We start from the raw sequence: 26552 nt of genomic DNA on the forward strand, positions 1-26552 counted from the left end.
TTGATGGGGTTTCAAGTAGAAGGCAGTACAACAATCTTCACACACTTTCCTCTATACCAAATTAATATTTTCAGTTCTGCTTTGGGGGCACGGTGTGGGATTTGGGGTGGAAACATTTGAAATACAGTGGTGGGAAGGTGCATTGGTGGTGGGATCAGCGTTTGAATATTAAATGTAATGAATTACTGTGAACAACTTTATGAAAATAAAATTAAAAGAAAACTGCAAGAGAAAGATATTAAAGGAAAAGTGATTAGAATGGGGGTGGAGGGCTGGGCTGGAGAGAATACAGAAGTTCTTGCCTTCCACGGCAGACTCAGCATCACATATACCCACCTCCAGCATCGCCAGGGTGACCCCCTGAGCACTGAGCCAGGTGAAAAACCTGAACAACACTGGGTGTAGTTTAATAATTTAAAATTTAAAGAAGAAAAATAATTAGAAGGGTGAAAAATAAATCAAGGGCGGCTAGAGCGAAAGTACAGTGGGTAGGACGCTTGCCTTGTATGTGGCCGACCCAGGTTCAATTCCTGCCATCCCATAGGGTCCCCGAGTACTGCCAGGAGTAATTCCTGAGTGCAGAGCCAGGAATAACCCCTGAGCATCGCCGGGTGTGATCCAAAAAGAAAAAATAATTAAGGACAGGACATTCATTTGTGGGATAGAAAAAACATAGTATGAGATTAATATCCAAATCCAACAGAAACAACGACTAGGTGGACTGGTCTACCATTGGAAAGTTGCCACAGGTTGTGGGGCCAGGGATGAAGGAAGGTAAGAGAGAGACAGTTAGGACAGAGAAGGGACCACTTTGACAATGAGAATTGGATGACCACACTCTGGACAAGAACTGAGGGCAGAAAGGAGGTAACATGATATACATGGTAACTGTGTGAGAGAAAGAGACAGACAGACCTACAACTCCATAGAGGCAGTCTGGGTGGGAAGTTGCAGGAGGGAAATTGCGGACATTGATGGTGGGAAATGTACACTGGTGAAGGGATGGGAGCTGGAACATTGTATAATGGAAATCCAATCATGAACAACTTTGTAACTGTGTATCAAACTGTAATTCAATAATTTATTTTTAAAGAAAAAAAAAAACCACAAGGCCAAGGTAAGAGATAGTACCGGGAGTTGGGTACTTGCTTCCATGTGGCTGATTGCTTTGGTCCCTCTATAAATTACTTTATAGATATTTGGAAGCTGTAATGAAACACTCTGGAATCACAATGGGCTGATCAGCATGCATAGTTTAAATGTGCCATTAAAATGTTTTTTTGACTGGTTTTGAGAACCAGAGGATCAGATTCATGGTTAAGAACTTTAGACAATTGTTTTTGTTGTTGTTTGGTTTGGGGGCCACACCCAGTGGTGCTCAGGGATTTTTTCTGGAGAGTTGAGAGAGTATATGGGTGCCTGGGATTAAACCCTACCCACTGTACTATTGCTCTAACACAGTGGTATGTGTGTGTGTGTGTGTGTGTGTGTGTGTGTGTGTCTGGAAAGAGACTGCTAGGGCTTTGCATGAGAAGTCCAGCAACGTTTGACACGGTCTCCCGAGCTTCCTCCAGGAGTGACGTCTCTCTCCCCCTGATGAGCTGGGAGTAGGCCCCAGCACAACTGGTGTGATCCTCCCCAAATCATTAAGATTAAAACTTTAAACAAAAAAACTAATTTTAATTATAGTCAATCCTCACCTTACTCCATCTCATGAAAGTTGAACGACTTCTATTGCACATTAATCTTTTTTTTTTTCTTTTTGGGTCACACCCGGTGATGCACAGGGGTAACTCCTGGCTCTGCACTCAGCAATTACTCCTGGCGGAGCTCCGGGGACCGTATGGGATGCTGAGAATGGAATCCCGGTTGGCCGCGTGCAAGGCAAACGCCCAACCCTCTGTGCTATGGCTCCAGCCCCTGCACATTAATTATTTTTTAAAATTTTTATTAGTGAGACATCTTGAGGTACAGTTGTAGACTTACAAATTTTTGCACTTGGGTTTCAATTATACAATGATCAAATACCCATCCCTCCACCTGTGCCCATTTCCCACCACCACGGATCCCAGTATCCCTCCCACACCCCCATCCCCCCCATCTCACCCTGCCTAGTGGCAGGGCATTCGCTTTTGTTTTCTCTCTCTTATTGGGTGTTGTCCTGCACATTCATTTTTAAAATGCCTTTATACTCACATCGAAAACTTTTCCATCACCTTCCAAGCGCAAGGTCTGGAGTTGTCCAAAATTTTAGCTCAGTTTTATTCTCTCCTCATTAAAAAACAAAACAAATACGAAAAAAAAAGTGATTAACAGACAAGTCAGCCTTGACAAAGCCCCTACATTTCGTCTCAACTCCTTTATTTCAATAACAAACGGCAGTCCGGGAAGGGGGTGGACGAGTCGGACCCCTGGATCGCACGCACCGAGGTGAATCCGACTGGAATTCGGGGCCCAGGAATGCAAGAGCCGGGCAGAAGCGACACGGGCCACTCTGAAACTGGCAGAGCGGAGGGTCGCTCGGGCCTGTGTCCCGCGTCCCGCCGCCCTCGGCTTCCCCTCCCAGGCGGGTTCCCGGCGGGGCGTCCCCGCCGCCGGAGAGTGCGACGCTCAGCGCTTTCCGTGGCCGCTTCGGGGCGTGGCTCGGGTGACGGCGCGGCGCGCCGCTTCCTGCGTGGGTGGGAGGTGGCGGGAAGCTGTTCCTCTCCCAGATTCCCGCCACAGTTTTAAGTTTCATTTGCAACGGCAGGTGCTCCTTCCTCTTCCCGATGCCTTTGCCTGACATCGCGCCCGCTTTCGGGGAGCCCCGCGCGTCCCGCGCACCCCGCGCGCCCCGCGGGAACCCTCCGTGCGCCCAGGGCGCGCCGCCCACGACTTCCAAGGCCAGAGCCGCGGCCGCGAAGCGCTCGGCGCCGAAGAAGAAGAATTGCGTCCCGACGGCATCCGGGGAGCCCTCGGCCACCCCCGAATCCACCGGGGCAGGAGCAGCCGCGTGCGATCGCGCCCGGGCGTCGGGGACCCGGCGGAGGGGCCGCGCTCCGGGCCCCGAGGATGAGCCGTCGGGGAGCGCGCGGGCCGCCCGCGCCCCCGAAACTCCCGCGCGCGCCGGGGACGCCCAGATCGACGGGCTGGCCCGGCCCGTCGAGGCCCCCGAGCCGTCCGAGTCCCGGCCGCGAGCTCGCCGCTCGGTGCGGGAATCGAGAGCCCCCGCGGGCCCCGCCGACGGCCCCGGGCCCGGCCCAGGTCCCCGCGGCTGGAAGGCGCGCGCCGTGCTGGACCTGCTGCGTCTGCGGAGCGTGCAGGTGTCGGAGGCGGCGGGCGCCGTGAACAAGGTGGTGGAGCGCGTGCTGCGGGGACTGCGGGGCCGCGAGTCGCCTTTCAAGGGGGTCGAGCTGCTCAACGCCGGGAGCTACTACGAGCACGTGAAGGTGAGTCCGGACGGGACCCCCCGGTCCTCATCTTCTTGCCCAGTCGCCCGCAGGCCTCTAGGGGCCGCGGACGCGCCACACTCCCTGTCGCAGTGACTCGATCTGGCCTCGTGGTGGCCCTTGACCCAGACCTGGTTCGTTCCACGGGGCACCCAAGTCACTGAGTGCCCGACGGCCCCTTCAGCTCCGCGGAGATTTCACCACCCGCCCCGGTGTGCACGGTGGGGTCAGGTCAGAGTCTGGATGGGTAAGTAGGAGTGGGCAGCTGACAGTTCGACAGTTCCACAAAATGAAGGGACACATTGGGACCACAAGGCAAACACCCTACCCACTGTGCTATCTCTCCAGCCCCGCATTGGGACCACAGAGACAGTTCAGCGGGTAAGTCGCTTTCCTTGTCCGCGGCTGACCCTGGTTCGATCCCTAGCACCCCTTAGCCTGCTAGGACTCATCCCTGAGCACAGGCCAGGAGTCATCCTTGAGCGATGCGAGGTGAGGCCCAACACGCCCAATCTCCCACCCCAAATTTAATGTGTCCAAGAACGTTTGCTTGTGCAGAGCGTTTCTGTACTCCGGAAGGAAGTTTTTTTTTTTCTCCTTAGTCCTTGCAGCTTCCATTTCTTTCTTCTTATTTTCTTTTTAAATGTAGGAGTACTGCTGTTTATTCAGCCATTGATTAAGCTGATTGAACTGGGCATGATCTCCACATTACTTTTTGATTCAGAATGTTAATTTAATTTTATTATTATTATTATTATTATTATTATTTGCTCTTTGGGTCGTACCTGGCGATGCACAGGGGTTACTCCTGGCTCTGTGCTCAGGAATTACCCCTGGCGGTGCTCAGGGGACCATATGGGATACTGGGAATCAAACCCAGGTCGGCCACGTGCAAGGCAAATGCCCTACCTGCTGTGCGCCAGGCCCTATTATTATTTTTTAATCGCCATGAGGTACAGTTACAAAGCTTTCCTGTTTGAGTTTCAGTCATACAATGATCGATCACCCAACCTTCCACCAGTGCACATCTTCCACCACCAAAGTCCCTAGTATTCTGCCTCCCCTCCCCCCCCCCCCCCCCCCCCCCCCCCCCGTTATGGCAGACAATCTTCCTTATACTTTCTTTTGTATAGCTTGTTATGCACAAGATGTTGTATAGCTGCAAGAGTGGCCGCATGCTCCTGGAATTCTAAAATTTTAGATAATCAGGGTCTGGAGAAATATCTGCAGTGAGCTGCTCGGTTCAGGGATTCTTTTATGTGTCTCTGAATCATGGGCATTAGGGAGCTTAAGTAGCAGCCCAGGGTAGTTTGTGGCCATGACCTCCAGGGTCCCATGGGAATGGGGGAGGGGGACAGAAGGGGGGATTGAGCAAGACCAACCCATCCCCAATCCCTTGAGGCCTGGAGTTTGCCCTCACCGAACCTGCGTACCTGCACTTCTCATTGGGTTCTAGAAGTTGGCAGCCACCAGGGCTTTTAGGGGGCAGGTGGAGGGATGACGCCTGCCCCCATCTGAGGCACCCCGCAAAGGTTTGCCTGGCTTAAAGTCCTGAGGCATCTCTGCAGCGTGCAGTTCCCGTTTCTCTTGGATGTCTCACATGTCAATGCATCGTTTCATTTTGGAAGTATGAGAGAAGAGGGCAACCCCATGTTGTAAAAGAGAGAAACTATACACTACGAATTAGGATGCAGGAGATTCTAAAATAGAATATGGGGGCTGGAGCGATAGCACAGCGGGTAGAGCATTTGCCTTGCACATGGCCAACCCGGGTTCGATTCCCAGCATCCCATATGGTCCCCTGAGCACCGCCAGGAGTAATTCCTGATCGCAGAGCCAGGAGTAACCCCTGTGCATTGCCGGGTGTGACCCAAAAAACAACAAAAAAAATAGAATATGCCCTGCTTTGCTTTCTGCTATCTACCAGTTGGTTTGGTAGCATGGAGGTAACTTCCCTGAGATGGGAGCTAAGGAGGAGCCAGGAGGAAAGAGACTTACCTTTTCTGTGCTCCGCCCACCTGAGTCACTGGGGAAGTGCCTGTGTTGTGTTCATTGTATCACTGTCATGTTCATCGATTTACTTGAGCGGGTGCCGTTAACTTGTCCGTTTGTCCCAGCCCTGAGATTTTAGCAGCCTCTCCTTACTTGTCTTTCCCAATGCTGCCATATTGGAGGCTCTTTCAGGGTCAAGGGAATGAGACCCGTTATTGTTACTGTTTTTGGCATATCGAATACTCCACGGGTAGCTTGCCAGGCTCTGTGTTAGGTTGGGGTGGCTAAAGTCTGCCCTGGTCCCCCTCTGCAGCACTGGCACTACATTCCCGCCATCCCCACTAGAGAGCTGTGAGACTGCAACTGGAATGTGCATGATCTACATGACACAGGAACCGGTCAGTCCCCACCAACCAATGCTCAGGAACCCTGAACTCCATCTGGAGTGAGGCGCTGCTCTTTGCAGATAAGAGAATGTCAGTCCCGACTCTTGCCCAGGTAATCCTGCTGTGGTGCCTTTTCTCACAGAGGGAACTTTCAACAGGAGGCAGTGGAGAGTGAAGTCAAAGAGTTTTATTTAGGAAAATGTAAGGAGGGATAAAGGGAGGAAAGAGAGAGGAAAGTGGCAGGTTGTAATGCGGGCAGCAGAGAATACAGTTTTATTTTTGTTTGAGGGCCATCTTTGTCTAACCTCAGTCTATGGCAGGCATTCAATCTAATGAATGAATGCAAAAGAAAGAGTTTGCCTGGGTTCAGCATGGTGGGTCAGCATGTCCAGGGCTTACTTTTGACTTTTTGCTTAAGGATCACTCCTGTTTGGGCTCAGGGGACTGTGTGGGGTGTCAGGCATGGAATCCAGGTCAGCTGTATTCAAAGCAAGCCCCTTACCTGCTGCACTGTCTCTTCCATTTTGCAGTACATTTTAAAAAATGTCTCTCATATGTGGGAGACAAAGAAGTTTATAGTATAGGAATAACAAATGGTCAAAGTCATTGGAATTTGGAGATTTTCTCCACAGAACTGAGCTTACATGGGATGCAGCGAGATCCCAGGGCTGGGAGGGGTTCTTGGGACACTGATGGAGGGCAACTGGCACTCTAGTGATTAATGTGGTGTTGCAGTGATATATGCATGAAAAGGATGATTAACAGATTTATAAATCTGGTACTTCAATAGAAATGGATAAATGAAAGTGGGAGATCTCTCTCAAAGCTTTTGCTTTCTCAGGGTACCAAATTCAGAATGAATTCCTGTCATCCTTTTTCATGTCTATTAATAATAGATTTCATTTATTTTTGAAGTAAAACCTAATTCTTAGGGGCTGGAGCAGTTGAATGGAAGGGCCTGAGGATGTGATGCTGCTCAAGCCCATGCTGCCAGGAACTACCAGGGCCAGGGATCTCCAGGGCTAAACCTGGCAATGCAGGGGCATTGTGGTGCCAGGTATTGAACTAGGGCCGGGAGTATGCAAGGCATGAGTCCTATTAATAGCCCCTGCTTTGCTGTGAGTGGATACTTCATGCACTTCAAATAACAATAAACATAAGAAAAAGCTCAGGATTATTACTCATCAAAAAAATGTAAATTAACACCACAAGACTTGGGGCTGGAGTGATAGTACAGCCCAACTTTATACACAGTTGACCCAGGGTCATCCCACACACCCCAGATGGTCCCCCAAGCTTGCCAGGATTGATAATTGGTGCAGAGCCAGGATTAAGTCCGGAGCATTGCCAAGTGTGACCCCAAAAAAAACAAAACAAACGACTCACAAGATTATCAGACATCTCTAGAATGGCTAATTCATTTTGGACGTAGGACTCTCCCAAGCACTGCTCAAAGGGATTCAGGGCCTCTTTCACCGATTCTCAGCCTAACTGGCTGACGGTACAGCGAGAGGGCTCAATGATGCAGGTATTGCCAGGCCACCCCATGAATGCTTGGGGGCCTGCAAGGATGCACCATGTTCCTCAGGGAACATGTGGTGCTGAGGTTAGAACCATGGATGACCGCAGGCCAGACACACCTTAACTGCTGTGCTTTCTCTCTAGCCCCTAGAACGGTTGATATTTGAATAAGATGTGGCAATTCCAAGTGACGGATGAAGGGAAGAGCTACCGATATTCCCTTATATTGGGATGGAATATATAGCGAGTAAGGCGTTTGCCTTGCACCTGGCCGACATGGCCGAGCCGGGTTCGATTCTTCCGCCCCTCTCAGAGAACTCGGCAAGCTATTGAGAGTATATCACCCGCACAGCAAAGCCTGGCAAGCTCCCTGTGACATATTCAATATACCAAAAACAGTAACAATAAGTCTCACGATTTGTTGTGAGACATTACTGGTGCCCGCTCGAGCAAATCGATGAAAACGGGAGGATAGTGACAGTGAGCACTTTAGAAAATAGGATTTTTTCTAAATTCAAGGAAGTACTTACATCATTATTTTTTGGTTTTGGGCCACCCATTGGTGCTCAGGGCTTACTATTGATTCTGTATTCAGGGATCACTCCTGACAGGCTTGGGGTACCGTATGGGGTTTCAGGGACACAAACCAGGTCAGCTATATGCAAGGCTAATGCCTGCTGTACTATTGTTCTGGCCCCAGAAATATTTACCTTAAAGTTCAGTATTTGAACTCTGCATTTGGGGGGGGGGGTGTGTGTGTTTATAAATAAAACAATAGAAAAAAGTACTTATTTTCACTAAAAGGCATATATAAGAACACTCAGAATTGGGGCTGGAGTGATAGCACAGTGGGTAGGGCATTTGCCATGCACGTGTCCAACTGGGGTTCGATTCCCAGCATCCCATATAGTCCCCTGAGCACAGCCAGGAGTAATTCCTGAGTGCAGAGCCAGGAGTAATCCCTGTGCATTGCCAGGTGTGACACAAAAAGGAAAAAAGAACACTCAGAATAGTTTTGCAATAGATACAGAAATATTTTAATTATGGAAAGCAGGAATTATGGAGTTCTGCAGATCAAACCTGCGTTGGCCAAAAGTACTATCACTCCAGCCCCCTAAGGTTTGTTGCTGTTATTGTTTTTTAAGTAGAAATTTTAAGAAAAGCCAATCACGAACATTTTCATCGCTTTGTTTACCCTTCCTTCCCCCCATGTCCTAGGTTTCTGTTCCTAACGAATTTGATATTATGTTCAAACTGGAGGTCCCCAGAATTGAACTTATAAAATATGAAAAGAATGCTGCTTTTTGCTTTGTGAAGTTCAAGAGGAATCCCAAAGGAAATCCCCTGAATGTCTTTTTGGAAGATGACTATTTATCAGCTTCTAAGATGCTATCCAAATTTCGGGAAATCATTAAAGAAGAAATTTTAAAAATCGATGGTAAGATCTTTTACTTTGGATTCTTAAGGTTGTACCCAAGTAATTGTCAATGTAGATTCCTTGGCTGATTTTGGTGTATGTGTGTGTGTGTGTGTGTGTGTGTGGGCAGGTGGAGGGGATTTCACATTTTGTTTATTTAACTGAGACACTGTGATTTGCAGTACTGTTTCTGGTAGGATTTCATGCATACATTGTACCAATAGTTCCAACCTTTCACCCATGTCTGCTTCCCTCCATCATGACTTGGTTAACTTTGAAAAAAAAATTATGTGAATTTATTTATTTATTTGGCTTTTAATTAATTAATTAATTAATTTGGCTTCACACCCGGTGATGCACAGGGGTTACTCCTGGCTCTGTGCTCAGGAATTACTCCTGGCTGTGCTCAGGGGACCGACCATATGGGATGCTGGGAATCGAAGCCGGGTCAGCCGTGTGCAAGACAAATGCCCTACCTGCTGTACTATCACTCCAGTCCCAATGGGCATTTATTTTATGATGAAATTATCCCCAGCCCATATTTTATTTCTTTAATTTCTTCTGTGTTAACTAAAGATTTTTCTTCTATATTAACCTTTTCCTCTGGTTTACTTGCAATCTTTTTTTTTTTTTTCTTTTTGGGCCATACCCAGTGCTGAGTAGTACTTGACAGCACTGTTTGAAGGTTGCTCTTGGTGGTCTGGGGGGGATGATGACCCTGTGGTGCCAGGGATTGAACTATCTCCTCCCACATACAGTAGATGTGCATCAACTCTTTGGGTTTTTTGTTTGTTTTGTTTTTTGGCTCTTTGGGCCACACCCGGTGATGCTCAGGTCTTATTGCTGGCTCTGCACACAGGAATTACTCCTGTTGTTGCTTGGGGGACCTTGTGAATGCAGGGGATTGAACCTGGGTCAGTAGCTTGCAAGGCAAGTGCCCTACCCGATGTACTATATCACTCTAGCCCCTGCATTATCCCTTTAAACTATTTTCTTGACCTCAGTAAGGAGGGTTCTCTATTTTCTCTGTCTCTCTGCCTCTGTCTTTCCGTGTCTGTGTCTGTGTCTGTGTCTGTCTGTCTGTCTGTCTGTCTCTCTGTCTCTCTCTCTCTCTGTCTGTCTCTCGGATCACACCCAGCAATGTTCAGCCACTACTCCTGCTGCTGCACTCAAGAATCACTCCTGGGGGCTGGAGCAATACCACAGCAGGTAGGGCATTTGCCTTGCATGCAGCCGAGCTAGGTTCGATTCCCAGTGTCCCATATGGTCCCCGAGCACCGCCAGGAGTAATTCCTGAGTGCATGAACCAGGAGTAACTCCTGTGCATCACTGGGTGTGACCCAAAAAGAAAAAAAAAGAATCACTCCTGGCAGTGCTTGGGGAACCATATGGGATACCAGGGATCAAACCCAGTTTGGCTTCTTGCAATCTTGCAAGGTACACGCCCTGCTCACTGTATTATCTTTCCAGCACCCGGCAGTAAGGAAGAGCTCTTGGGTTAATCTGACCATGAGCTTTGTGAATTATGTGGTGCATCTGGGGCTCTTCTTTTAGTTGCATATGCCCAGTGGCCAGAGAGTGAGTGCATGCAGCAGCCTCTCTGCCCTGTTTTCTTATTGTTGTTGTTATTGTTTTGTTTCTGTTTGAGGATTGTAGGATAACATTGGTTTGCCCTTCCTCCCTGGCCACAGGGATCTTGGGTTTGTTGATTGCTTCCTCAACCTGTCAATTACCTTTGCCTCCTGATCAGACTCTGCTGACTTGTATTGTTTTTCTCTTCTCCTCAATGTCCTTTGCATGGTTAGTTACTTCAGAGCAATTCCTTTTTATTTTTTTTTTTGTCACACGCGGCAATAAACAAGGGATATTCCTTGCTCTGCACTCAGGAATTACTCCTGGCAGTGCTCGGGAGACCAAATGAGTGTGTGGTAATCGCACCTGAAATCTATTCTCTTTATAAGTTTCTAGGAGCGATAGCACAGCGGGTAGGGCGTTTGCCCTGCATGCGGCCGACTTAGCTCTGATTCCACCATCCCTCTCAGAGAGCCCAGTAAGCTACCGAGAATATCTCGTCCGCACGGCAGAGTCTGGCAAGCTCCCCGTGGCATGTTCGATATGCCAAACACAGTAACAACAAGTATACAGTGGAGACCTTACTGGTGCCTGCTAGAGCAAATCCATGAACAACAGGAGGGCAGTGCTACAGTGCTACAGTATTCAATATGGTAATAGTAACCATAGTCCTCAGATCGTGCATTAGATTTCTAGATGCATCAATGATGGTAGCTTTATATCCTTGACCAACACCTCATTCCCCTCATTTCTGTGCACCCGTAGCCATTCTACACTCTTGTTTTTGCATCTAGATGATCTGCTTATACTTAGGATGAAGGAAAGTACCGATAAACTTCATTGTTGGCTAAAAATGCATTCAGTGCCACTAACCTACCAAATATCATTGCTTAGCTTATCCCATTTTAAATATACTTTAACACTGTTAGAAACTACCATTAAGCAGAATCATTAAACACAACACTAATTTTTAGTGAGGCCTTGACTATTGTACTAAAAATTAAATTAAAAAATTGCATGGGTTCTGTTGTAAGTCAGAACATAGTAAATTTAGAATCATGTGTAGTTGGAAGCCTTTTTTTTTTTGTACTTTGTATGTGCCTTTTAATTTATTTATTTGGTATTTTGTCCATACTTTTTATTTTATTTTTAAATTTTTTTTTTTAAATTGAATCACCATGAGACACAGTTACAAAGCTTCCATGACTGGGTTTCAGTCATACAATGATCGAACACCCATCTCTCCACCAGTGTACATTTTCCACCACCGATGTCCCCAGTATTCCCTGCTCCCGATCAGACCCCTCCCCCTGCTACTATGGCAGACAATTCCATGGAACCATTCTGAAGTGTGGCATATCTCACTCAGAATATAATTTCTCAGGTTCATACTTGTCACAAATGCAGGAGCTCTTTCAATAGAGTAATATTTCATTTTCATGTTAATTATGTACACATGTATCTTTACAAACTGTCCTCCCGTTGTTCATCGATTTGCTCGAGCGGGCCCAGTAACGTCTCCATTGGAGACTTTGTTGTTACTGTGTTTGGCATATTGAATACGTCACAGGTAGCTTGCCAGGCTCTGCCGTGCGGGTGAGATACTCTCGGTAGCTTGCCGGGCTCTCCAAGAGGGGCGGAGGAATCGAAACTGGCTCGGCCAGGCTGGCTGCGTGCAAGGCAAATGCCCTACCGCTGTGCTATCTCTCCAGCCATAATTTCTCCAGCCATCCTCCATCGTTGGTATCTACATACCTGACTTGTAATAATGTTGCAGCAGTTATTGGCTGCTCTGGGGATTTTTTGTTCTTTTTTCAGGGGGGGGGCACACCCAGCTGTGGAGCCGGGGATCAAACCTGAGTGGGTACTCCTGAGTTCTGTCACGATGCCTTTGTGCTACCCCAGATACCCACTGTCTGTGGTCTCCAGAATCACCTCTCTCTCCGATACTATGTAATATTCTCTCCAGGTTTCCTTCCAAACTACCATCCATAAATTTATTTATTTATTTTATGTAGGAGTACTGCTATTTATTCAGCCACTGATTAGCTGATTGAATTGGGCATGAACTCCACCTTACTTTTTTTTTCATAATTTTATTTGTTTTTTCTTCTTCTACTTATTTATTGAATCACTGTGGGAAAAGTTACTAAGCTTTCAGGTTTAAGTCTCGGCCATACAATGATCAAACACCTTTCCCTTCACCAGTACTCATTTTTCACTACTAAGAACCCCAATATACCTCCCCCTTCCATCCCTCCCAATGCCTGTGAGGCAGATGATTTCTACTTAACTCTTCTCTACATTGATCACATTCATTATTTCGACAAAAGATGCACCATTATTGTTCAGAATTCCCCCCCAACAATCAGAATTGCTGAAAAGGCATTGTGAAATACTTTGTTTTCTATAGCTGGTTATGAGAATCATATAACGTTGTGCGGCCACAATAGTGGCCGCGTGATTTTGGATTTCTCTAAAGAGCCAGATAATTACGAGATTGGTTTCTGTGCATCTGGTGTTATGGCTGTGCTGGAGAGCCACTCATGGGGGGCAACTCGTGACCTTGGTAGGGCATGAAGGATGAGTTGGTACCACCCCCCTTCCCATGAGACTGCAGTTGCCCTGTCACCGCCAGCTCATACCTGACTTTCCTATAAGCTCTGAGGCGGTGGGCACCCTGCTGCTGGGAGGGAAAGAGGCGGAAGGGAGCAACACCCTTTCCCTCCCGGGGAGGCATGGCACCGTAGTTTAATGCATGGTCCATTCACTTTTCTGCCTTGCATGCAGCTGACCTGGTTGCAGCTGCCGGGCTCTGGATTAAGTCCTTTTGCCTCTGGAGCCATGGCCATGCCAAAGAGCTGCTCGTGTGGGGCAACTCATGATCTTGGTAGGGCGTGATGGACAAGACGGTACCACACTCCTTCCTATGTAACAGCCATAAATTTAAACAAAAAATTAGTCATACACTCCCAACCCCTGCTTCTACTCATGTAAGGGATCAATATACATTGGTTAGGCAAGTCAGCTTTTTGCCTCGTGGGAGCTGTGTTTGCTGAGAATTGATTTTCACCATTGCACTTTATAGATCTCCAACAAAAATTACGTCATTTCCCTGTATTTCAAGAAAAATTGGAGTAATAAACCCTTCTTGGGGCTGGAGAGATAGCACAGTGGGTAGGGTGTTTGCCTTGCACGCGGCCAACCCGGGTTCAATTCCCAGCATCCCATATGGTCCCCTGAGCACTGCCAGGAGTAACTCCTGAGTGCACGAGCCAGGAGTAACCCCTGTGCATCACCGGGTGTGACCCCAAAAGCAAAAATAAAATAAAATAAACTCTTCGTTGGCTTTATTCTTTTTTTAAAAAATTGATTAATTTATTTTGAATACCCATCCCTCCACCAGTGACCATTTCCCACTACCACGGGTCCCAGTATCCCTCCCACCCCCCCCACCCCATCCCACTCTGCCTCTGTGGCAGGGCATTCCCTTTTGTTCTCTCTCTCCTATTGGGTGTTGTGGTTTGTATAAGAGTTACGTTGGCTTTATTCTTAAACTGCAGATGTCACTATGGAAGAGGAGAAAATCGGGAGCCCTGCTGTAACACTTATTTTGAAATCTCAAAAAATATCTGTGGATATAATCCTGGCACTGGAATTAAAAAGCAGCTGGCCTGAAAGCACCAAGGAAGGCCTACCAATTCATCAATGGCTGGGGCGAAAAGTTCGGACAGATCTCAGAAAAGATCCGTATTACCTGGTGGCCAAGCCTGCAAAGGAGGGAGATCATTATCAAGGTATGGTGAATGTGGAAGCTGGTGTCACTGGGGCAGTGAAAGGTCGAACGATGCTTTTGGCATTTCAGGCATTCGGAAGCCTGCAGCCTGTGTAGGCTGCAAGACAGGAGACTTGCGAGAGGGGAAATTGAAAAGGTAGAGTTTCAGGAGTAGTATCCGTTTCTCAGATTGAAATGTTTGCTAGCTCACATTTGGAGGTCGCTTCTTTTGGTTCGGTTTGGTTTAGATAAAGAATAAAAAGCAGAGGCTGGAATGAGAGCACAGCGGAGAGGGTGTTTGCCTTGCATGCAGCTGACCTGGGTTCAATCCCTGCATTCCATATGCATCCCGAGCACCACGGGGAGCCAGGAGTAATTCCTGACTACAGAACCGGAAGTAACCCTTGAGCATTGCTAAGTGTGGTCCCTGAACAAACAAACACAAGAATAAAAAGCAGTACTGATCTGGAGTCAAACAGGGCTTTGGAATCAGAGAATGGAATTGAATGGAATTCTCTATCATACTTTTGCTGGCTCTGTCCGAATGGAACTTTTTTTTTTTTTTAAATTTTTATTAGTGAGACACCATGAGGTACAGTTGTAGACTTACAAATTTTTGTGCTTGGGTTTCAATTATACAATGATCGAATACCCATCCCTCCACCAGTGCCCATTTCCCACTACCACGGGTCCCAGTATCCCTCCCATCCCCCATTCGCCCCATCCCACGCTGCCTCTGTGGCAGGGCATTCCCTTTTGTTCTCTCTCTCTCTTATTGGGTGTTGTGGTTTGCAAAAGAGCCAATGGGTCGAATGGAACTTTTGAATGGAATTCTCTATCATACTTTTGCTGGCTCTGTCTGAACTAGCTTTGAAAAATTTGATGTAATTTGTCTTAAAGATGAGAGTCTACCGGTATTCCTGTGACTGTGGGGAAATCACTTTGAGTGGGTTAGTGCTTACATCCTTTCATAAAAATGAAAGTGGAGGTCGCTGGGAAGGGTCCAGAGCTAGGATAATACAATGGGTAGGGCACTTGCCTTGCATGTGGCCAATCCTAGTTCCATCCTTAGCATCCTGTATGCTCCCTGATCACCTTCAGGAGTGATTCTTGAATGCAGAGCCAGGAGTAACCCCTGAGCATCGCCGGGTGTGGCCCAGATACAATAAAAGGCAAAAAGAAAGGAGAGGCTGATGACAGGTGCACATCTTAATATTTAATAATAATTATTATTATTTTTTACTTTTTGGGTCTGCTTTCTGCTACCTTTGATTTTCTCCATCTCCCCTTTCTTGATTATCTGTATTCACACTAAATTCTTTCTCTGTGTTCCTGTGAGTATCTGAGTGACTTGACAGAGGGGCATATTAGCAATATTATTGAAATAAGAAACTTTCAACAATTTTTTAATCACATCCAACAGTGTTTGGGGACTACTCAGTGCTCATTGTTCAGGGGTCGCTCCAGCAGTACTCAGGGGACAACATCATCATGGGAATTGAACCCCTGAGTTCCTGCATGCAAGTATACACTCCAGCCCTTGGGCTATCTCCCAGGCTCTAGAAATAATATTTCTTGGCTAAATTGAGTTACTTTATCTTATTTTTATTATTATTATTTTTTACTTTTTGGGTCACACCTGGCGATGCACAGGAGTTACTCCTGTCTCATGCACTCAGCAATTACTCCTGGTGGTGCTCAGGGGACCATATGGGATGCTGGGAATTGAACTTGGGTCAGTCTCGTGCAAGGCAAGTGCCCTCCCCGCTGTGCTACCCAAATTGAGTTACTTTAAACCTAGCGAGGCTCTTCTCTTTCTAAACATCTGCCTAGAAAATTTCTGGTCTTACAAGCTGTATATTTTTTTTAATCCCGTATTTTAATCTGTGCACCTGTTTTAAAATAATAGGGCATTATTACTAAGAATATCAATATTTTAAGAAGTCTGAGATCTTTGCTGTTATTTTTCCCCCTAAATAATTTTTTTTCATTTATTTTTTTAAGATACCATGATTTACAAACTCGCTCATAATAGAATTGTTTCTGGCATACAGTGTTCCTACACAAATCCCACCACCAGTGTTCCTCACCCTAGCAATCACCCTTCACCATATAAAGGTAAAGGTAAAGGCCCTCCCGTTGTTCATCGATTTGCTCGAGCGGGCCCAGTAACGTCTCCATCATGAGACTTGTTGTTACTGTGTTTGGCATATCGAGTACATCACGGGTAGCTTGCCAGGCTTTGCCGTGCAGGCGAGATACTCTCGGTACCTTGCCGGGTTCTCCGAGAGGGACGGAGGAATCGAACTCGAGTCGGCTATGTTGGCTGCGTGCAAGCAAACGCCCTACTGCTCTATCGCTCTAGCCTGTTATATGCCTGTTATATGGCAGGCATATAACAAATTTATTTTCTATTACTTGCTCCAACAAAACTTTAAGGAACGACAAATGAAATGATCAGAAAATAATTCAATAAAAGTCAATTTGTGATGAGTGAGTGCTAAGTGCTTTTAACAATATAAATAAGACTTTAATTCCTCATTGAAAACATGTACATTAGCAGGGCCAGAGCGATAGCACAGCAGGTAGGGTATTTGCCTTGCACGCGGCCGACCCAGGTTTAACCCCCGTCATCTTTTGGTCCCCCGAGCACCGCCAGGGATGGTTTCTGAGTGCAGAGCCAGGAATAAACCCATGCATTGCCAGTGTGACCCCCCCGCAAAGAAAACCCATATACATTAGTAAGCTAGGAATAAGCATACCTATCTTAATCTATTAGATGCCAACTACATGCACCGTTGGTGAATGTCATCCTCAATGCCACGTGTTGGGAAATCTGTCCTGTTCTTTAGGAAAGCTCTTTTAACGCTTTTTTGCAACACTGGTTTCAAGGCTGTGAATTTCCTACGCTGTTGCTTGTCTATGAAACTCTGTATCATTTCTTCAAATCTGAATTAAATCTAGCTGGGTGGAGTGTTCTTAGTGAGCTGTTCATTTCATTTGGTTTATATCGCTCCATACTCTTCTGGCTTGCAGTTTCATATGATAGATCTGCTGGATGTAAGCTCCTTTTTTGGTTCTTTCAGTATCCTGTCTAGCTTTGGCTTTTGTCATTTTGAGTATGGTGTACCTTGGAGTCTATTTTCTGGTAGATGGGTCTATTTTCCCTGGGATCCTTCAGACCTCTTGGATCTTGGTGCTTATAATCCTCAACTCTGGGAAATTCTTATCCATGTGTTCTTCGACTATTTTTTTTTCTTTTTGGGTCACACCCGGTCATGCACAGGGGTCACTTCTGTGCTCAGGAATTACCCCTGATGGTGCTCAGGGGACCATATAGGATGCTGGGAATCAAACCCGGGTTGACCACGTGCAAGGCAAATGACTTACCCACTGTGCTATCATTCCAGCCCCTCTTTGACTAATTTATTTATTTATTTTGCTTTTTGGGTCACACTCGGCGATGCTCAGGGGTTACTCCTGGCTCATGCACTCAGGAATTACTTCTGACGGTGCTCGGGGGACCATATGGGATGCTGGGAATCGAACCAGGGTCGGCCATGTTGGCTGCGTGCAAGGCAAAATGCCCTACCCGCTGTGCCATCGCTCCAGCCCCCATTTTTTTTTTTATTAGTGAAACACCATGAGGTTCAGTTGTAGACTTATAAACTTTCATGCTTGGGTTTCAGTTATACAATGATCCAATACCCATCCCTCCACCAGTGCCCATTCTCCACCACCACTGATCCCAGTGTCCCTCCCAGCCCCCAGCCCCCCACCCCACCCCACCTTTGTGGCAGGGCATTCCCTTTTGCTCTCTCTTTCTTTTAGGGTGTTGTGGTTTGCAACAGAGGTATTGAGTGGCCATTGTTTTCAGTCTATAGTCTACTTTCAGCACGCATCTCGTATCCCAAGTGAATCCTCCAAACATCTTTTACTTGGTGTTCCCTTCTCTAACTGGCTGCCTTTTCCCCCTAGCTTGTGCTGCCAGCTTTCAAGACATGGAGCAGACCTCCTGGTACTTATCTCAACTATTCTTGGGTGTTTGTCTCCCATTCTGTTACTTTAGATTCCCCAGATGAGTGCAGTCTTTCTATGTCTGTCCCTCTCTTTCTGGCTCATTTCACTTAGCATGCTACTTTCCATATAGAACCACTTGTATGTAAATTTCATGACTTCATCTTTTCTAACAGCTGCATAGTATTCCATTGCGTAAATGTACCAAAGTTTCTTTAACCAGTCATCTGTTCTCGGGCACTCTGGTTTTTCCAAATTTTGGCTATTGTGAACAGTGCAGCAATGAATATAGAAGTGCAGATGTCCTTAGTTTCTATAGCTCAGATTCTATGATTCAGAGGGACAGTGACCATATTATTGTATAATGAGATTAATCAGTGTTTGCCAGCAGGGGGCTGAGAAACTCAGAGGGAGACTTCCACCTTGCCTCTTCACCCCCCCCCCCCCATCCCCGTGACCACTCTTAGCCCTTATTTGTGCCAAAAGTCTGGTTTATAATTTTCTGTCTCTGGACCATTGTACTATTCCCTGAAAAGCGGGATGGGAGTAAAAAGGGACTCAGCCAGTTTGGTCACCACTAGCTTAAGATACCAGACACAGGAGTCATTTTTTGTTTGTTTGAAGGCCACAACCTGACCATGCTGGGGTTGCCACACATACCAGATATGCTGTGTGTCTTCTGCTCTACCACTGTCCTGGCCACAACTTTTTTTTTTCTTTTTGGGTCACACCCGGCAATGCACAGGGGTTATTCCTGGCTCTGCACTCAGAAATCACTCCTGGCGGTGCTTGAGGGGGGACCATATGGGATGCTGGGAATCGAATTCAGGTTGGCCACGTGCAAGGCAAACACCCTACCCGCTGTGCTATTGCTCCAGCCCCCACAACTTATTTTTTAATGGACCTTTTATCAGATCAGATTCTCCTCTAGATATTTTTGCACAGAGGTATTTTTCATAAATGATGAATGCACGTTAAATTTTGCTAGCTGGATTTTCTGCTTTATTGAGGTAATCATATGTTTCTCTTCATATTGATTTTTTTTTCACAGTCTCAAATTTACTTTTGAATACACACTTTTTACTATGCATTTACCTAAGTAAAATCTTTCCTCAGCAGTAGAAACTGCTCCTTTGCAAATTGCTTCTATATATACTAATACCATATTAATTTTGAAATTATAAAGCAATTGTTTTTAATTGTGTTCCCATTAGAAATGAAATAGATAATAGGTTGGTGAGATTTTATTTTATTTGATTTTTATTTTATTTTTAAAAAATTTTTTTATTAGCGAAACACCATGAGGTACAGTTACAGACTTATAAATTTTTGTGCTTGGGTTTCAGTTATAAAATGATTGAGTACCCATCCCTCCACCAGTGCCCATCCTCCACCACCACGGGTCCCAGCATCCCTCCCACCCCCCATCCCCCCCTCCCACCCTGCCTCTGTGGCAGGGTATTCCCCCTTGTTCTCTCTCTCTTCTTTTGGGTACTGTGTTTTGCAAGAGAGGCATTGAGTGGCAATCATGTTTGGTGAAATTTTAAAAGAGCTACCCATGGTACATCTAGTAGAAAGGGGAAGAAATTATTCTGTTCTTTCAAAAACTCTCTCAAGGAATAGAAACTAATATTTCCTAGTTCAGTTTACGTGAATAACAAAACTTACAAGAATGGTAAACTCCCGGTGTGCTCAGGAGTGATTCCTGACGGTGCTTGTGGGATACTCTGTGGTGCTGGTTATCTTACTGGGTCCTGTGCAAGGCAAGTGCCTTATTTCTTGTGCTATCTCTCTATCCTGGGATGAGATTTCTAAAGTGTGGAACTTTATCCTGGGGTTCTGTTTAATATCTTGCACCAATTCTATGATGCTCTAACTTAAAATACTGGAATGACAGTAAGAAACGATAGGCTAGAAGCAGAGATGGTGATGTGATGAGCTTTCCAGCTTTGCTAATAGCTGTGTTGATTGAAACCATATTGGATCTCACCCTCCATAATAAGTTATCTTGAGGGGGCATCTCAGAGAACTCTAATACACCTTGTAAATAGCTAAGCTGAAGTAGGGGAGGGAGATGAATGCTGAGAGATAATAATGCAGGCCTTACTCCTAGCAGAAAGACAGTCCCAGACCCTGTCTCTCTACAAACATACTGCAGGCCTACATGGAGACAGTATTGTCGTACTTACTTAGTGGCCCATGGTTGCCCGCCATCCAGGGTGTACACGCTCTGCTAAAACCTAGAACCGAGGATCTAAAATGGGAACCCAAGCTGCTGCCCAGTTCAATGTGACCTGTGGCAACTTTGTGGCTGCCAAGCTCTGGTAACTTTGACCCTCCCTGGTTACCTGCTTAAAAGTCATAGTTGTTTCTGGGTAAATAGGATCTTCATCCCATGGTTTCTCACCAGTATCACTTTATCTAGACACAGATTTCCCAGAGACTCATGATCTCAAATACTGGTCACCATCCTGACCTTTTGGAACTAGTGCCACAGCCAGAGCTAGGCACTCAGTTGGCACCTAGACCCTCTAAAACACATCCAGACCCTTGTGGAGCACAGGACATTATGAGATGGATGAACTCATGATGGACCAAGATAGTAGCTCAGAGAGATGTCCAGATCCAGGAAGCCCAAAGTGTTCCAAATGGAATAAACCCCCAATACGATAATAGCACAAGCTTTGTGTGCAGGAGGCCTGGGTGTGTTCCCCAGCTCCAGGATTCCTCAAATACTTCTGGAAGGAATCCTTGGGTACGAAGCTTGGAATAAAATTAAACATTGCTGATCCAAAAGGGAAAAAAGCACCCCCCAACCTAAATAAAAGAGGCATACATCAAGATACATAATTAAAGTGTGGGGGGGGGAGGATTCTAAAATCAGCAAGAGAAGAGCAGAGTCACTTACAAGGGAAACTTCACAAGACTATCAGAACATTCAAAGTGTCATAACATATACAAAATGCTAAGTGGGAAAGATTTCCAACCAAGAATATGGTACTCAGCTTGATTGCCACTAAAATTTGAAAGAGGAATTTGAATATTCAGACAATCACCAGTTAAAGGAATTCATCATCACTAACCCTCCCACAAAGAATACTAAGGTACTTCTATTCAGTGACATTTAGAAAATTTTAAAATTCAGACATTGACATTTCAATGATAAAACTTATATTTCGTTCTTCAAGATATCCTCTGTTGAGATTACATGTATGTTTATAGCATGTTTTCTATTCCATTATTGAATGTAGTTAAAATAGATGTTTGATATTCTTTTGTTCAGTTCAGCATTTGGGTCAAGTGGGAGTTGATCTCTATAGATTTTTTTTTTGAAAATAAGACGTTTTAATTCTTTTGAATATTGAATATATTTGGATCATATTCCAGATATTTTATGTATTCTTTTCTGAATCTGGATTCTATTTCATTCCTCTAAAAATGTTTCTTTTTATTTCTATAAGAAAATTAAAAGTAAAAGCAAAATATAGACCAGAGGTATAATACAGTGGGTAGGAAGTTTGCCTGCACATGGCAGACCTGCGTTCAGTCCTTGGCATCCCATATGGTTCTGTGAGCACCTCCAGGAGTAATTCTTGAGTGCAGAACCAGGAGTATCCTGAGTACCCTGGGTGTGCCCTGCCCAAGATATATATATTGTAGCACTGTCCTCCCATTGTTCATCGATTTGCTCGAGTGGGCACCCATAACATCTCCATTGTGAGACTTGTTACTGCTTTTGTCATATCGAATACACCATGGGGAGCTTGCCAGGCTCTGCAGTGCAGGCGGGATGCTCTCGGTAGCTTGCCGGGCTCTCCGAGCGGGATGGAGGAATTGAACCCGGGTCAGCCGCGTGCAAGGCAAACGCCCTACCCGCTGTGCTGTCGCTCCAGCTCCATATTAGCATGAATAATTATATTAAACTCTGACCACTCTCCTATTCCCCTCCCCATTTTTTCTTATCTTGGCCCACTTTTTTGCTTTAAAGAATTTGTTTTATGTAGCACTGTAGCACTGTCCTTCCATTGTTCATCGATTTGCTTGAGCGGGCCCAGTAAATATATTATTTACCCATTTATTAAGCGGCCAACATGGCCGACCCGAGTTCGATTCCTCCACCCCTCTCGGAGAGCCCGGCAAGCTACCGAGAGTATTCGATATGCCAGACACAGTAACAACAAAGTCTCCAATGGAGACGTTACTGGGCCCGCTCGAGCAAATCGACCATCAACGGGAGGGCCTTTACCTTTTACCTTACCCATTTATTATTTTACTCTAGTCTCCTAATTTTTTTCAGTCTTTTAATGAAGGAAACTAATTTTAAATACTGTGTTGTTTGGGTCCAGAGAGATAGTACCAAGGTAGGGTATTTTCCATGCATGTGGTCAATGCAGGTTTGATCCCTACCACACATATGATTTCCTGAGCCCTGCCAGGAGTGGCTTCTGAGCACAAATCCAAGAGTTAAAGTCTTTGAGCACCAATGGATGTGTCCGCCCTTAGAAAGAAACAAATAAATATGACATTGTTCATATATGGATACTTGAAGTAAAGTCTTTTGTGTTTTTCTGATTTTTGGAAATTAAGAGAAAACATGGCGGCTGTCCTTCTCTAACATTGAAAAGAAAATATTGAACAATCATGGGGAGGCGAAGACCTGCTGTGAAAAGGAAGGAGAGAAATGTTGCAGGTAACTTCCATGCTTTCTAAATGTCAGTTTATTTATGCAATATGTAATTATTACTTGACTGAATACCTCAGAGAGCATTGCTTTGTGGAATCCCAGTTCAGGATGTGGCTGGATTGACCTGAGGTGTTAACTTAAAGGTGAGTAAGAAAACAGGGAAGCCAGATTCAAGGGACCAAATGAAGTGTTACTGGCATACCTGGTCAAGGACCATAGTCTTGAAATTGGATCGGATGTATGTGAACAGAATCACAGAGAGGTGTTAAACACTAACTGTGGTACCTACTTGAAATTATTTAGCTACGTTGAAGGCCAGTGACACACTGGCTAAACTTGTAAATATACTAAGAGATGCCTATTTATCTTCTCAGTAGCAGACACATCCTAAAGAGCTCATAGTGAAATCAGTCATTCATTTTGTTTCCTTCCCTTTCCTCCCTCCCCATTCCTTCCCTCTTCTCCCTCTACATAGAGACACAGTAAGTTCTCCCCTCTTTCCCTCCCTCTTTCCTCCTCAGAGGGTTTGTTTTTTTGGAGGGGGTCACACCCGGCAATGCACAGGGGTTACTCCTGATTCTGTACTCAGGAATTACTCCTGGTGGTGCTTGGGGGACCATATGGGATGCTGGGAATTGAACCCGGGTCGGCCGTGTGCAAGGCAAATGCTCTACCCGCTGTGCTATCTCTCCAGCCCCAGGGTTTTTTTTAAAATTTTTTATTGAGCTTCTGAGATTCTAAATTATAAATGGTTCAGTTCCAGAGACATCTCTGTAAGGAGGTATTCCAAGGTGGTTTGGAGAATTAGTCTCGACACTCACATGCCAGAGCCTTGCTTGTAGAAGCTCATGGTTGCCGGCTTCCATCTGCAGAAGGCGGGGAGACTGCACCTGCTCTATCTGGGGTGTCCCAGTGAAATCGGTTCGGTATGGGTCCCCAGAGGTTTTTAAAGCCTTCATAAGCCAACTTTTTTTTTATTAGTGAAACACCATGAGGTACAGTTATAGACTTACAATTTTTTGTGCTTGGGTTTCAGTTATACAATGATCAAACACCCATCCCTCCACCAGTGCCCATCCTCCACCACCAATGAACGCAGTAGCCCTCCCCCCCACCCCATTCCCCCCATCCCACCCTGCCTCTGTGGCAGGGCATTCCCCCTTGTTCTCTCTCTCTTCTTTTGGGTCCTGTGTTTTGCAAGAGTGGCATTGACTGGCTATCATGTTTGGTCTAGAGTCTACTTTCAGCATGCTTCTCCCACCCTGGGAGGATCCTCACAACACCCTTTTTTTGGTTCATAAGCCAACTTTGAAGCAGTAACAAAACAGATTTTAGCTGGGGATATAGTTCACTGGTAGAGTGCTTGCATCACTTATTCTGGCCTGTCTTTGAGTTTGATTCCCTGAACTAGAAAAAAAATTGCTAAAATCATAAAGGAGGGCAGGGATATAGCTTAGTGGTGCAGAACATGCCTTGTATGTTTGAGGCCTTGGGTTTGATACCCAGGCCCCCCACCTCACCCCCCACTCCCCATGATAAGGTTTGAAAAGAACAATACTTTGTTGGTAAGCCCAAATAATTGTGTGGGTTTTTTTTTTCTTTCGACTCTTGGACATCTGGGCTGTTGGTTCAAAGCAGGGGCCCGAGGACAAGATGCTGCTCAACCCAGCAGTGTCAGTGATTACCTGAATCACCCTGTCAGTGTTGGGGGCCTCTGATCCACACCGAGAGATGGTCAGGGACCATTGGGTCCAGGGATAGAAACTGGATTGGGTGCATGGTAGAAATGCACCCTAACTGTTGTACTATGTGTCAGTATATAATTTTCAAACATCTGTGTTTTATCAACTGCTAAATAACTGGATGAATAGCATTATTGCTGAAAGTCTTATAAAGCAAAACAACTTTTGAAAAATGAAAACGTTTTTCTAGGTTCTGAATTATTGACTAATGTAAATATGTTTGTTTGGGGACCACGCCCAGCTGTGCTCGGGGCTTACCCCTGGAGGGTCACTCGTGGTGGGTTCTGGGGACCACATGGGGTGCCAGGGATAGAACCTGGGTCAGCAGTGTGCAAGATAAGCTCCCGACCCAGTTTATTATCTCCAGCCAAAATATCAGTTTTATATAGTTGAATTGATTCTGATGAAATAAAATATCTCAACCAAAAATGAGGAGTACTTCTGAGACTTCAAAGCATATTTCTTTTTTTTTCTTTTTTTTGCTTTTTGGGTTACACCTGGCAATGCACAGGGATTACTCCTGGCTCATGCACTCAGGAATTACCCCTGGTGGTGCCCGGAGGACCCTATGGGATGCTGGGAATCGAACCTGGGTCGGCCACGTGCAAGGCAAACGCCCTTCCCGCTGTGCTATCGCTCCAGCCCCGCATATTTCGTTTTTTAAAAAATAATTTAGGGCCAGGGACAAAGCTCAGAGATCTGGGGCACATGCTTTGCATTCACACCAGGATTAAGGTTGAACCCTGGCACCCCAAACTCCTCTGGGTGTAGTCCTGGGGCTTCTGATCACTACTGGGGGTCCCCAGCCCTGCAGAACTCAGACAGCTCCACCTCCTCAGGTTCTTAGCACTGCCACGCACCCACCCCACCCCACCCCACCCCTGCTCCAAATCAGATTTGTGGAACTCTGCAAATATTTATATTAGTTGTCTGTCTTTATTGAGTTTTGCATTATTATATATTCTAAAATCTATATTGTTCATTGTGTGGTACGTATTTCCCCCTCTAAGTTGTGTAAAGCTTTTTATGTAAGAAAACAGTTGTAAACCGGAAAATGTCAATGATTCGCCCCCTTCTACCCCTCCCCAACAGGAAAGATTGTTTAAAATTAATGAAATACCTCCTGGAACAATTGAAAAGGAATTACGAAGGCCACGAGGAAATGGAGAACTTCTGTTCTTACCACATGAAAACGGCCTTCTTCCACATGTGCTCAACGTCCCCCTTCGACAATCAGTGGAAAGTCAGCAACGTGGAACTCTGCTTTGAGAACTTTGTGAAGCACTTTCTTCAGTGCCTCAAGACAAATCAGCTTCCCCATTATTTTATTCCTGACTTCAATCTCTTCTCTGAAGAACTCATCAACAAAGAAAGTCGAGACTTTCTTCACAAGATGATTGAACAAGAAATAAGCAATGGATTTCCAATTTTTAAACAAAATTTTGAAAGGAATCCAGAAGTGGAATAGCTTTATAATTATTTGAATTTTTTTTAAAAATTTTTTATTAGTGAGACACCATGAGGGACAGTTGTAGACTTACAAATTTTTGTGCTTGGGTTTATGGTTATTTGAATGTTTGAAATGTGTCATAGACTTGGTTGACTGCAGTGAATGTCAACAATGATTTGGCTTTTTGTAAACTTTGATCAGGATAAAATACTATTCTAGGCTCGCTTTTCAAGCCCATGTTCTTCCTTGAACACAAATCTCGCTTACTTGTCTCTTTCTTTATTGGCCTGTTTCAACCTGGAGAAGTCCGTGTTCTTTCTTGAACATATATTTCTCCTCTTTCTTGCCTTTTACATCTTTCTAAGCAAGTTTTGTTCGATAAAAACTATCTTGCTTTGGGGCTGGAGTGATAGCACAATGGGTAGGGCATTTGCCTTGCATGTGGCCGACCCGGGTTCGATTCCCAGCATCCCATATGGTCCCCCGGGCACCGCTAGGGGTAATTTCTGAGTGCATGAGCCAGTAGTAACCCCTGTGCATTGCTGGGTGTGACCCAAAAAAGCAAAAA

The 26552-nt window shown here is 45.5% G+C and overlaps 1 protein-coding gene across 1 annotated transcript; it reads left to right on the forward strand.

Moving 5' to 3' along the window:
* The first annotated feature begins 2768 nt into the window (after window positions 1-2768).
* Window positions 2769-26002, forward strand: CGAS (cyclic GMP-AMP synthase). Its single transcript, XM_056109954.1, has 5 exons — window positions 2769-3428; window positions 8546-8765; window positions 13880-14113; window positions 22696-22798; window positions 25627-26002. The coding sequence occupies exons 1-5, from the start codon at window positions 2769-2771 to the stop codon at window positions 26000-26002; spliced, it is 1593 nt and encodes a 530-aa protein (XP_055965929.1).
* The last annotated feature ends 550 nt before the right edge of the window (window positions 26003-26552 follow it).

Source organism: Sorex fumeus, unplaced genomic scaffold, assembly GCF_029834395.1.
Source record: "Sorex fumeus unplaced genomic scaffold, SorFum_2.1 ptg000008l, whole genome shotgun sequence".
Taxonomy (NCBI): Eukaryota; Metazoa; Chordata; class Mammalia; order Eulipotyphla; family Soricidae; genus Sorex; species Sorex fumeus.

What these genes read in the sequence shown, in the direction of transcription:
- CGAS (XM_056109954.1), top strand. Translation starts at nt 2,769, where the DNA reads ATGCCTTTGCCTGACATCGCGCCCGCTTTCGGGGAGCCCCGCGCGTCC. An exon ending in GGAGGGAGATCATTATCAAG is followed by an intron (nt 14,114 to 22,695) that starts GTATGGTGAATG and finishes TTGGAAATTAAG; the next exon opens with AGAAAACATGGCGGCTGTCC. An exon ending in GAAGGAGAGAAATGTTGCAG is followed by an intron (nt 22,799 to 25,626) that starts GTAACTTCCATG and finishes CCTCCCCAACAG; the next exon opens with GAAAGATTGTTTAAAATTAA.